Raw genomic sequence first — 12513 nt, 5'->3', positions numbered from 1 at the left:
ATCACTTTGGACGTAGTCATCGCCGCTGAATTTCTCCGCAAATGAACTGATGTTTTCACGCAGCTGTCGTATAAATCATATTACGCAAAGACGCAGAATCCTAAAACTGGCGTAAAGCCTCAAATAATATGCATGCGCCACAATTCCACCATTACAATATCAAGTCTGTGCTAGCGGTAATAATAAGAGCGAGTAAACTATAAAGTTGACTGAGTACATTATTGGCGATCTCCACGTTATTTGCGATGTGGCCTGGCGCGATTGAGTAGCTGCTTTAGCGTAAAACTGTCTCTTAAAATTTAATTTCATTATATTTCTTTCATGTTAAGAATCACGAAAGGCGCACAGTTGCATAACTTACGAGAAATTACTTTGTATATCAGGTTTGAGTTTGATATACTTCTTTATTATTTTATCAAGTTGGTTTAAGTACGTTCAGACTTTTCCATTCAAAACCTTTGTAAGGGGACGCCACATATGAGAACAGCGAGGCTTGCATGCTCGCTATACTTGGAAAAGACCTTTTCAGGTACATAAAAATATCTGCTTCAAGATGTTATATTATAAATGATGAAGCGAACTCGATGCATATCATGACGGCATGCCGAGCAGAAACACCGAACCGATTTTTCTCAAACCTGTGTCTACACATACTTGCAGCTCAGGTCGAGTCAAATGTGTTGAAGTATGCGCTCAACGTATAATAAATACCAATATATTTTAAGGTAAGTCTCATACTTTCATATTTGTAGGGCTCTTTTCGTTTCCTTACCTGTGCCATTGCTGGCGTACTGCTGAATATCGACGAGACTGAAAGGCGGTATGCCCACTTCCACGTCGGTGCTAACGGGAACGCCCACAATGAGCGCCGGGTGGTCTTGAAGGTTGCGTCCCACTGGCAGATCGGCAACCACCGGTATCTGTACGGGAGAGATGTTACGCCGGCGGAAGCTTACTGATAAGACGCAGTCAGCGCACCCAGCTGCTGTGTAGCGGACTAATGACACAGAAGACGACGACGGCAAAAGCAACGACGAAATAAAACCATGCACAGCATGGTTATACGCCAAAATTCTTGCATTAATTGATGTTTATTTAGTTCGACTGCAGCTTTAGTGCATCTAACTTAATCCACTGAAGAAATGACAGGCCCACACGAGTGTAATAGTGAAGTGGCACGCCGCGTTCCAGTGGCTGAGAGAAGTTGCTCCGTTTAAATTGTGATTTATGGCGCCTTAAGGCGTTATTTCCTGTACGAACTATATGGCTATTCGGCTTGTCCGTGCGGTGAGTTGCTGGGTAAATTGAGCCGCCACTTGGAATACGGGCTTGTATCGAATATCATACGGTTCAAGCGATATCCGATTGGGGGCGCGCGGGCGGTTGCCGGTGTCTCCACCAAACTACCATCCCTTCCGGCTCATCATCTCATGATTTACCTCACGGCCAAAGTGCACGGTTCGCGCGGATCGCGATAGCATATTTCTGGCGCTTCGACTTTTTACGAAGCGGCATAGCAATGGTAGCCTGAACTGTCCCTACAATTTCTGTCGTAATATAATAGATAACTTTAGCAGATTCGAGGTGAGGGCCAGTTGGTGATGGAGCATACTTGGTGAAAATTAAGCGCAATGGACGGGACAAAAGAAGGAGCACACAGGACGAAGTGCTTTGTCCTGTGTGCTCCTTCTTTTGTCCCGTCCATTTCGCTTAATTTTCACCAAGTATAATAGATAAACAATCCTAGGTGCAAATAGGTGGTGCGTGCCACTTACTCGGGATTACATGGAAGATAAGGGCATTTTAGGACTATTAATAGCAGCATAACGATATATATTTAGCGTTTCAGTAATTTACTTAACGGAGAGAGTCCCATTTGCAAAATGTAACTCGAGTCGTGCACTCGAGCTCTTGCCTCTCTATAGCGTAATCACCAGCACCTGTTTTGAGAAACACATCGACAATATTTGCACGAGCATGTAAGTTAACGCTATTAAGTACTGCACTGCGCTGGTTTTTCACAGCAAAGTTTGGTCGTAGTGTCAAGCAACAACGTTATGAAAGGAAAAAAGACAGGAAAGAGGCGCATATAAAATCAAGCGTTGCTATGAAATACCAACTAGGCTGCATCGAAACTCTTCTTATGATTGTTTTACTGTGCCATCAAAGGGAACTGCTCTAGTACCGTTCATGAAGACGTCACGAACTGTTCGGAAGAGAGGATACATGTTGCACATACCTGCAGCCGTTCCAGATCCTCTCTGGGCCCAACTCCGGAAAGCAGCAAGAGCTGAGTAGATCCCACGGTTCCCGCGGAGAGGATCACCTCGCGCCTTGCGTTCACCTTGCCCGGCCGACCGAGTCTGGTGAACGTTACGCCAACTGCGCGCTTTCCGTCGAAGTTCACCTGCGGTCCGAAATAGGCCGAAGTGAAACGACTGACGTAACGCATAAGTACTCGTCGCGCGTTAATAAGGATGACGTCAGAGGAATGATCGTGAGAATGCTACGGGTGTGTTTCAGTACACACCGTAGACGGCCAGACAGACAGCTAAGCGGACAGCGGCCATCTTACGTCCCATTGCAATTCTCACATAGCCTGCAGAATAGACAGCTTCGCGAAGACAGCATCGGAGACAAATACGATGCAGGCTTCTTTGGTGTCTAAACAAGATGGCGGTTGAGCAGAATTCTCGGATAGCCCGGATGTCGCCTGTCATAGTCGTGTGCACAGAAGCAGACGCCTGTCTACTCGCTCAGTGTGGTTTAAATAGCTACGTTCAATTTTTGATGCAATTGGAGACGAAAGAAGTTAAAGAAATAAAAATTACGTCTATTTGCTTTCTCTTGTCGATGCGAGGTGGCGTCACATCTCACATACGCCATCCAGACGCGTTCCATTGCTCGGACGACTGGGGCTCGATGCTGTCTTCTGAGCTGTCAGCGTACATTGTCTACGATGCATGGCCAGAATTGGAACACAGCATGTGTGCCGTGCTCAGAATAAGTAACAACTTGGTCATTAGTGGTGTCAATTTCAATCGTGAAACTAAAGAAGGGCATCGGAGATTTTCACGTCGTGTAATCCACAAAGCGCTTCAAAACGCATGGAGCGAGCTGCAGCGTCAATAATTTGACAACAAGGTGGCACTTCCGTTGCTTACCTTGGTGACGTGGCTGAGCAGCGCCACATGTAGGTTTTTCCGTTCGCGGATGATGGGCTGGATGAAGGCCTTGCTGGCGCTGAAACGTTTGCCGTTCCCGACGTTGGTCTGTAGTCGGGAGCAGCCTACAGGGTTGAGTGGAGGGGAGTGCACAGCTGTCAGACTGCTATATGTTTCTTGAGAACAGATCTAGACGCTAGAATTTTGTACGAATGAGGAGACCTATGCAATGCCCCTATAGAACTCTTGTGTTCAGCAATCCTGTATAATTTAAAGAAACTGATGCGTATTTAATAGAAATAAACGACAGTTATAGCGCGAAATGACGAGAACAGGACAGTGCACAAGACACTGCTCACGTTTTAATAAGGCAAGTTTTATACTGGGAATGTTTTAACACGGAAGTATTGGAAATAGGGGATATTGGACACATGCAGCCATTCACTTTTATGAAAACGCGGGGGTCTCCATACAGGAACCCATGCATATATTCGTACGATATTATTGGAAGTTGACGTCACGTGAAAGGTTTTTTAAGAGCGCAACTCTAAGATTTTCGTTGCGCCGGGTTGTGCGAACAGCAATTTGTCATGATAATGAACCGGTACGCGCTCGCTCCGTCCTCTTCAACTTGTGCTTCGCTCCCACAACACATGCGCCGATTCGTCCGGCGTGGAATTCTATATCTACGATGGGTGAGTGTTACGTGACTAAAAATCGCGTAACATCACGTAACAACTAGTCACGGGAGTAAAAACCTCGTAACATCACCTGCCAACTAGTCACGCGACTTAAATCAATTTAACATTACGTAATAACTAGTCACGTGACTAAAATAACGCAACATCACTCAACAGCTAGTCACGTGACATTTTCCCGCCAAAAACCACGTAACAGTTAGTCAAGTGACATGTTCCCGCCAAAGCCACATGACAGCTAGTCACGTGACTAAAATCACGTAACATCACGTAATGTCTAGTCATGCTACCGAAATCACGTGACATCGCGTAACAACCAGTCATGAGACTAAAATCACGTAACGTCACGTAGCTAGTCACGTGACATGTTCCCGCCAAAACCACGCGACACGGGCGTAGTGTAGGGAACCAACCGAAACCGGAGAAGTACAGCCAAGTCTCGCCATGCTTAGTACTACTAGCAAAAACTTTGCATCTTTAACAAAAGCTTGGCCTTACCAGCAAAACTTAGCTACGTCGAACATTAGACCCGCTGTTGGTTCCAACCTTGCGCCACTAGTGTAAGCTGTGCAATTTTTTTCCTTCACATTATTGTTGCAATATAGTGGAGACGGGGTCGGTGTAATGCGGGAAACTGCCAAACCAGCCTGTACTAGTGATGCAACAAACGCGTCACCTGATTGCGTAGGACCGTTGAAATCCACGTGAGCGTACCCGGCTTGCTGACACGCCTCCATGAGAAGGTGGGCGAGAGGCGTGCTGGTGTTGGCGTAGTCCACCGGTATCTCGCCTCCAGTTCCGTGACACTCTTCCAGTGTGTTCGCGCATGCAAACGAGGAGAAAGAGGAACATGATGCGGCATGGAAGGTCGCCACCTATGCAGGCAGCAACCAGTGGTCAGAATTAACTGGTATACGCTCATCGTCACGAGTAAATATGCCGGCCACGAGGAGTAGTGAAACGCGTCGTTGCGAACAGGAACTGGATTTCCGGCGATAAATAACAGTGGTAACAGGAGCATAACCGTTGCAACCCGAATTTTTGTTTTTTTTGATAAGGAATGGTAAACCTAATCTTTCTTTGCTACTCACCGTCCGATGGGCCGACGCGGTAGTCTTCGATGTCCTTGAAGTGCGGGAGCACGTCTTCGTACGACCACCCTTCGGCTCCGTACTCTCTGGCCCAGCGGTCGAAGTCCCCGGGGTTTCCCCTCGTGTACATCATGAAGTTTAGCACGCTGCTGCCGCCGAGCACCTTGCCGCGCGAATGCGCTAGCCTCTGCGTTCGTAACAACAAAATAAAAAAACGGTACAGAATGGCGATTTCACGAATAGTGCGATGTCAAAGACAGGATCGGTTCATTGCTTTTGGCGGGCCGTGCTGTGCTGTTGCAAAAAATTGACAACGCAACCTGGCAGGTTAAATGTAGAAGGGGACGGTGTGTGCGTCACCCGACATATAATTAGGCGAGGTTATCTGCGATGTCTGAAAGTTTCACATACGTGCATGGCTATGCCGGCTGTGCCGATTTAATGACCTAAGTTATGTAAACGAAATAGCATGCGCTTATGATCCCCAGGATGTTTGCGCTAACAGCAGTACGCTGCTCTACGAGCCTTCCCGAATGGCACAGTATGCAAGAATTAATTATTCCAATACCCCTTCGATGCTGCCTCGTTTCTTGAACAGTTATGTTCACTTTTCACTTTCCACTTGCTGACATATTTAGTTATACTCACCGATTCAGGTTTATAAAGATTTATCTAAACGCACGTCGTGAGACCCCTTTTATTTCGGTGGTCAAAAATGTCAATCGAGCCTGAATAATACAATATTATGTATATATACATTCCGTGACATTAATACAACCGCCCCCTTTTGTTTCTTTCTCTGGAGTTTAGAAGCCTCGTGTTCACAATGTAAGCGAAGACGATCTGCCAGACACGCTGATGATAGACTCCGGCCTTTTGAACGTCAAATAGCAGATAAGCGCCTTTTTCTATACGAACGTGCCTACCTGGTTTCGGAAGGAGTAGGCAGCGTGCTTCTGCGGCACGCTCCAGTAGTCCCAGTCGTCGCGACCTCTAATGTTGAAAGGCGCCGCGAACGGGATTTGTCGAGATGCTTCCTCGAGTCCTCCGGCTTCCAGTAGGAGCACCGTGACGCTGGGGTCCGCGGACAGCCTGTTGGCTATTACGCAGCCCGCTGAACCACCGCCGACTGCGTGAAAAAGCGGGCACGTTCGATTGCGAACGGGTCAGCAGGATTTTCGCAGCACGTATTTGAAAGATTTCATTAAGGTTGGAGCAAAACCAATAAAAAAATGTTCCAAGGCGGTGATAGTGGGAGTTCGAAGTTCTATTGGCACTCGCTGCCTCTAATGTTTTGTGTCGCGATATTTTTGCCCTTAGAGCGAGCTTGATGGCTGCCGAGCAGGAAACAAGCCCTCGGAATAATCGTAGAATTCTTGATACGTAGCAGGCAGGCAAAACCCCGTGTGAAACTTTTGAATGACAATACCTGCACTCGTGTGTGTTTGTCTGCGCCGCGAAACCTTGCCTCGGCCGTACAACGTTTGTAGATAACGTTCCGGGAATCGCCTTTGACCTACTAACGGGGACACTTTTCTGGCAGCGAAGTCAGCACGAACATTTCCTTGTATACCGCTGCGAGATGGTAGCCACCAACGTCGCGATGAAGTTCAGGAGGATTACTACCCAAGCGCCTGATGTCGGAGGCTAGTTGTTCTTTAAGGCGTGGTGACTTCAGTGATTGCAGTGCCGCTCGTGAGTCGAAGAGTATCGTCCAAGAATCGGGTCTCTGATCTTTATTTTACGGAAGCGTGCTCTGCAGTGCAGCCAGCTCAGTAGCTGTGGCGGAAGTACGGTGACTAAGAGTGGCAGAGCTGGTAACGTTGGGATGATCTTTCTTTCTTTCTTTCTTTCTTTCTTTCTTTCTTTCTTTCTTTCTTTCTTTCTTTCTTTCTTTCTTTCTTTCTTTCTTTCTTTCTTTCTTTCTTTCTTTCTTTCTTTCTTTCTTTCTTTCTTTCTTTCTTTCTTTCTTTCTTTCTTTCTTTCTTTCTTTCTTTCTTTCTTTCTTTCTTTCTTTCTTTCTTTCTTTCTTTCTTTCTTCATGCCGGGAATCGGACCTTTATCCACGTGCTTATCAGTACTTCACTTCAGTTGCTACAGGCAACAACGACGGCCATACGTTCATATCCCGGCAACAATGAGATATTTCAACGTAAGTTGACAAGTCACCTCGACAAAAGATCCGGTTGCCGTACCAGAGACGGCTGGTCGCCGACAAGCCCGTGGATGAGAGAGCATCATTTATTGGAAAACGGCGCGCACAGATACGCATATGACCGGCGAACCTTCTCAGGTCGCATTTCTTTGCACTCTGGGGTACCGTTTATTTTTTTATTTTTTCGCGGCCACACCTAACGCCATCGACACTGGTGAGGCATTACAAGCTTTGCTTGAAAAATTCCTTTAACGAGCGAGAAACGGGATGAAGATTTTCAAAGGGAGCAGCTTATGTGGGCGATGTCTGAAAGTTCACGCAACTGAAGTTTTGATGGCAGGTTCTTAGTTCTTTAACTAATTAGCATCGCTGTAAATTGGTTTTCGGTTATGTGAGGTCGCACAGGTGTGCTCTCCTTTTTTTGTTTTCTAGCGGACTTTCTCTTTGCGTTCTACTAGAAAGAGAACTTGTGAAGCCGCATGGTGATAGTGACCTATTCGGTTACCTATCTGCGAATCAAAACTTTAGCGTGTGGACGACGAGCAGCCGACCCGTCACCTCCTTTCGGGGTAATCCCTAAGAAAAAAAAATGTGTTGCGATTCTTCAGCAAGCGAATGCGGGTCTGTTGCCTTAACCAGCCTAGTAATGCTTCAGTGTAGCCCCATATGGACTATCGGCGTCAAATGAAACGCGAACAGCGGCAAGCATTAGAAGTGGCATAGTGCGCGCCATCCAGTCATCACCATTGACAGGCGCGCATCACTTCGGTTTGGCAGCACTGCGCATGTCCATGGTGATGACCAGACGGCGTGCACTATACCACTGCTAAGGCTTGCCGCTGTTCGTGTTTCATTTGACGCCGATAGGACGCGCGTCTCACTCGAGCCACGGCCGCTAAATAAAAAACAGGTGCGGCCTGCCGAATGGGTGCGTTTTTAATAGGGGAACGCGTGACATGCAGAGTTTTGAGACGCTACCGCGGGGGCGCTGAACATCGGTAAACAGTAGAGTTACGGTATATGCTACCTTTAGGTAGCAGAGTTGCGCATCTGTCTTCCAACGCCGCTAGCAACCATGCATTGCGGAAAAGCTGACGCTTGGGCCAATTTTTTTTATTTCTCGACGCCGCCGCTGCAGCGAACTGAATTAACACTAGCCATCGACAGCCAACGTTTATCGCCGGTCTTCGACACGCCAGACAGGTTAATCGGCAACACAGTAGGCGTGTCGCCTGCAAAAACGAAGTGCGACCAGGTGCGACTTCACCGCATAGCTGTGGTTGCTAGCCGGACCTATGCGCTACTCTGCTACCTAAAGGTAGCATATACAGTGACTCGGGCGAGCGCAAGCAAACGCTCTTGCTGGAAATGAGCAGCCGTACGCTTGCTTACGAGGTAGAAAAGGTGCGGGTTTTTTGTTGCGTTGGCTCTATCAGTGACTGCTTATTGTAATTGGACATTTCATCATAACTGCGATGCCCAAGACCTGTCGCCGTGGTGGAGATCGGTAACTGCAAAGAAGTCGCACATTCACTTCGTTCACTTCAAGCAGTACGACTTCAAGGTATAGCGCAAGGTGCTGCGACCGACAGCCGTGCCGACCATATTTTCATCTTTTCCAGCTTGCAAGCTAGCCGCGTCCTCATTGAAAGGTATACACCACTTGTTCGTGTTTTGCCTACTCCTTCCGTATCGAACAGCAAACAGTATCAACTAGACGAGTGCCAAAGCTCAAGAAAAGAAGTTGTCAATCCCTTGCGTGCAGAAGTTGCTGAAACAGAAAGCGTGATGAGTGGAATGACGTCGAACGCGGAAGGATTCTCTGGAATGGACGGCCGCCTACACAGTGCTGCCGTCGAACACTGCGTTAAAACGCGAGAGTTAAAACCCAATGAACCTCCAGTTTGGTGTGCAGCGCTGTGTGTCTTTCCGCCATTTCTTGTTTTCGTTTTTCATCTGCGCTGTTTCTTCAGGACGTGAGCACGCGCCAACTCGCCCAACTTGACATTTTGATACAATGTGTAGGCAAGACGTTTGCATTTACTGTGTTTCAGTAATGTAGTTCAATATTAACAACTCATGTTCGAATCGGGTGTCATTTAAAAATGGCACTTATTAGTGCAATGCGAAGCAGATATACACCAGATTTGGCAAGCATATACGTGGGAGATATTCCATGTCACGCTAGTTTATTTTGAAGAGCAGAAAGTAATCACGCATCTATAAAAAAGCCCCCGCAGTGAGGAAGTCGTCCAAGCAGATAACAAAAGCTAGAGCATTCAAACGACTGAGGACATCAAAAAACAGCAGTGGACCACTTTTGTTACCAGTAACAGAAACAAAATATCGATTGTTCAATAAAGATGTACATTTATCCATCTATCTTTTGACAGCGGCGCTGTACAGCACGCTTATAGGTGTGTCTTCATGAGAGGATGCCCTCTTCGCGTATAATAGCAATAACCGCAAAGGAAACCATACTGATACGTCATCTGGCGTCTCTTGCACATAAATAGCCGAAAGGCAATCACAGGTCAGCGTGAGGCGACTGTAATGACCACTAAAACGAATGCACGCAGCCGGCTGGGCGCCTGTGCGAGCGGGCTTTCTTTACCGTTGTGCAGCGCTGCGGCGACGGGAGCAAGAACTAGCGCTGTCACCGGCGCAAAAGAGCGTTCGGCAGGCCGCACCGCTTTTTTATTTAGCGGCCGTGCTCGAGCGTTGCCGGCTGTCCTTGCGTCACCAGCCGCTGCAACCCTCTTCTTATAGAGCCTTGCGCCTTCAATGCTTTTGCGGCATGGCGCAATGGAACATGCGCCGATTGGAGAGCGAAGCAATGCCGTGACTCCCTGAACACTTGAGAGAGTTGATAACGGGCGCGATCGATATTGACGTTCTGCAGGTAAGAGCGGGGCGATAACACCTATCTGCTCTATCTGCCGTTCACAATAAACTCAACCCCCCCCCCCCCGTCCCGGTGCTTTCTGGAAACGATGGTCAAAACCCTGCGAGTGCTTGGAGGCTCTTTGCGGTAATCACAGTGGAAGAGCCAGAGCGGCATGTTATGCCTGTGACCTTAAGTAGCAGCCCTTATCTCTCCTCTAGCCTTCTTTTTTTTTTCCTTGACACGTGCAGTGATGGTTACCGCATTCGGCCTCTTTAAGTAGCAAGCTTGACTCGCGATCCCGCCGCGACTGAATTCCATTCAGAAGAACGCAAAATCGCCTCTGTATACTTAGATTTAAATGCCTGTTAAGATTTAAAGGGGTCGTAAATAACCTAAAGCACTAATATAGATGTCGTAATGTTCTTTGGCCACCCGTGGCCCTTGCGGCACAAAACCCCACTAATCACTAATGTACTGTCGGCGTCAAATGAAACCCGAACAGCGGCAAGCGTTCGCAATGGTACAGTGTGCACCGTCCAGTCATCACAGTGGACAGGCGCGCGCATCCGTTGGGGCAGTACTGCGCGCGTGCGCGCTTGTCCACGGTGATGACAGGACTGCGCGAACTGTGCCATTGCGAATGATTGCCGCTGTTCGGGTTTCATTCGACGCCGATAGTACGTGTTTCTTCTGGCCATCAAAGGAAATCGTCCCGACAATCGATCGAACAACCAAGCTAATTCAGTCAGGGTATCTAGAAACTGAACTCGTCTGCACAAGGTTACGGGTTATGATGTGTAACGGGCCGCATTTATTCAGTCACTGTTCGCATCAGCCTGTCTTAATGCGCTCTGCTTGCTTGAAATACGTGCGCGTAAGGTAGACGAGGACTTAATAACACACGGACAAGCGCTTACTACCAACTGCTTACTTACTAGCAAGCAAGCAGAATGAATCACCAGCTAGCCCAGTCAGCCATTTTGACAAATTAATGCACTCGCCGTGGTAACTTGGCAGGCTGAGGCTGTTACGCATGCAGCTAAGGTGTCGGGGTCGCGGGTTTAATTCCAGGCCACGGCGGCCGCATTTCGATGGAAGCTAAACGCAGTAACACCCGTGTGTTTAGATTTAGGTGGACGTTAAAGAACCCCAGGTGGGCAAAGTTAATCGTGAGTCCTCCACTACAGCCTTACTCGTTATCATATCGTGCTTTTGGGATGTAAAGCCCCAGAATTTAAATAATTGCTCCGACGCCTTTATAGTGCCTGGAATGGTACCTTCAAGTCTGTGTAGGCAAAATTTTCAGCTTGCGGCAGTCCTTCCTTTGTTAAAGCTCGCACTTCGAGACGCTTGACACGTGAGAAGTGTCGCATAGCAGCCCTTCACTTATTAAGGCGAGCGCACGTGCATGACTAGCTGACAGCGAAAGTCGGAAATATTCGCTCGAAAAAGAAACCCAAGCAGCTGCTACGTGGTGCTTTTGCAACCATCTTTACTGAAGCAGAATTTCGCAGCTTTCGTGCGACAAAACCGGTTGCGGCCGCGGAGGAAGTTTTTAGTAAGCGCCCGCTTTTTTTTTTTTTTCGTAGCGTCCGTCGTCTTACATGCCGCAGTCTGTGGTTGCGCCATGCTGCGTTTTCTTCTTTGTTGTAATTGGAAATGTCCTGTCTGCAAGGTCTCCCGTGGTGCCGAGGGTGGCTGCGTGACGCGTTGTCGAGGAAAGTTTGCCCAGAATCTCGCTTTGCTGCTACTGTTTTGCGCCGCTTAGATGTGTTTTTCCGCTCACCGATGCTTCGAGTTAATCCTTTTCTACACAGCGAGGGCTATCCATGTTCTTGTTTACGGCCGGTATCAGAGAGAGAAAGCTCTTTATTGAAAGCAGAATGATGAGCCAGCGTATATTCGTCTGTTTGCTACTCTACATGGAGAATCAGAAAGTCTTATTTCCTATTACAACGCATCGATAGCCTTGCACGCTGGCCCGCCCTCTCTCCACATATGCTCTCATACATGCACGCACACACATAAACACTCGCTTACTCTCTCTCTTACACACATACTCACTCACTGTAAGCATACGCGCACACACACTGGGACGTGCGCGTATGCGACTTATCCGACTGTTCTGTGCAGGCCTTACCGATTACGTAGTCGTAGTAGGGCCGCAGCTCTCCCAGCTCGTAGTCGCCGAGGACAGGAAGGTCCGTGAAGGGCACGTGCGTTAGCATGTTGACCACGCCGTAGAGCAGGGCTAAGGCGGGCTGGGCCGCAGGAACGCTGTTCCACGGTGCGTGCACCGTCGAGTTCAGATCCATGTTTGCGCCTTGTCCGCGGCGGAAAAAAACAAAAAAAAGAAAGAAGCCCCTCGTCAGAGTTTAGTGGGCGTATATTTATACTGCTAGTCCGTTATCGCGCTCTGGCGCACGTTTGGACGAAGACGGGCAGACCTTTCCTGCGCCGGCGTCGCTTTGAGGGCCGCAGCGGAGAGAGAAATAAAAGTGAGAAAGGATGAGAGTAT

General features: G+C 48.1%; 1 protein-coding gene across 7 annotated transcripts in view; it reads right to left on the bottom strand.

The window, feature by feature from the left end:
- The window catches only part of LOC119386962 (L-sorbose 1-dehydrogenase), a 531651-nt gene extending 519138 nt beyond the window's left edge, over positions 1-12513 (bottom strand). For 2 of the 7 annotated variants that reach the window (XM_049413321.1, XM_049413320.1), the window contains exons 1-7: positions 12136-12500; positions 5880-6082; positions 4954-5140; positions 4539-4670; positions 3165-3289; positions 2240-2407; positions 773-920 (exon numbers count right to left, since the gene is read on the bottom strand). In XM_049413321.1, coding sequence (XP_049269278.1) covers positions 773-920; positions 2240-2407; positions 3165-3289; positions 4539-4670; positions 4954-5140; positions 5880-6082; positions 12136-12310 — 1138 coding nt within the window. In that variant the 5' untranslated portion in view covers positions 12311-12500. Of the gene's footprint in view, positions 1-772; positions 921-2239; positions 2408-3164; positions 3290-4538; positions 4671-4953; positions 5141-5879; positions 6083-12135 lie in introns of all 7 variants that reach the window. The other 5 variants (XM_049413323.1, XM_049413322.1, XM_037654253.2 and 2 more) reach the window with 5 other exon arrangements.

Source organism: Rhipicephalus sanguineus, chromosome 3 (assembly GCF_013339695.2).
Source record: "Rhipicephalus sanguineus isolate Rsan-2018 chromosome 3, BIME_Rsan_1.4, whole genome shotgun sequence".
In the NCBI taxonomy this organism is placed as follows: domain Eukaryota; kingdom Metazoa; phylum Arthropoda; class Arachnida; order Ixodida; family Ixodidae; genus Rhipicephalus; species Rhipicephalus sanguineus.
This window is presented reverse-complemented; position numbering and strand designations above follow the sequence as displayed.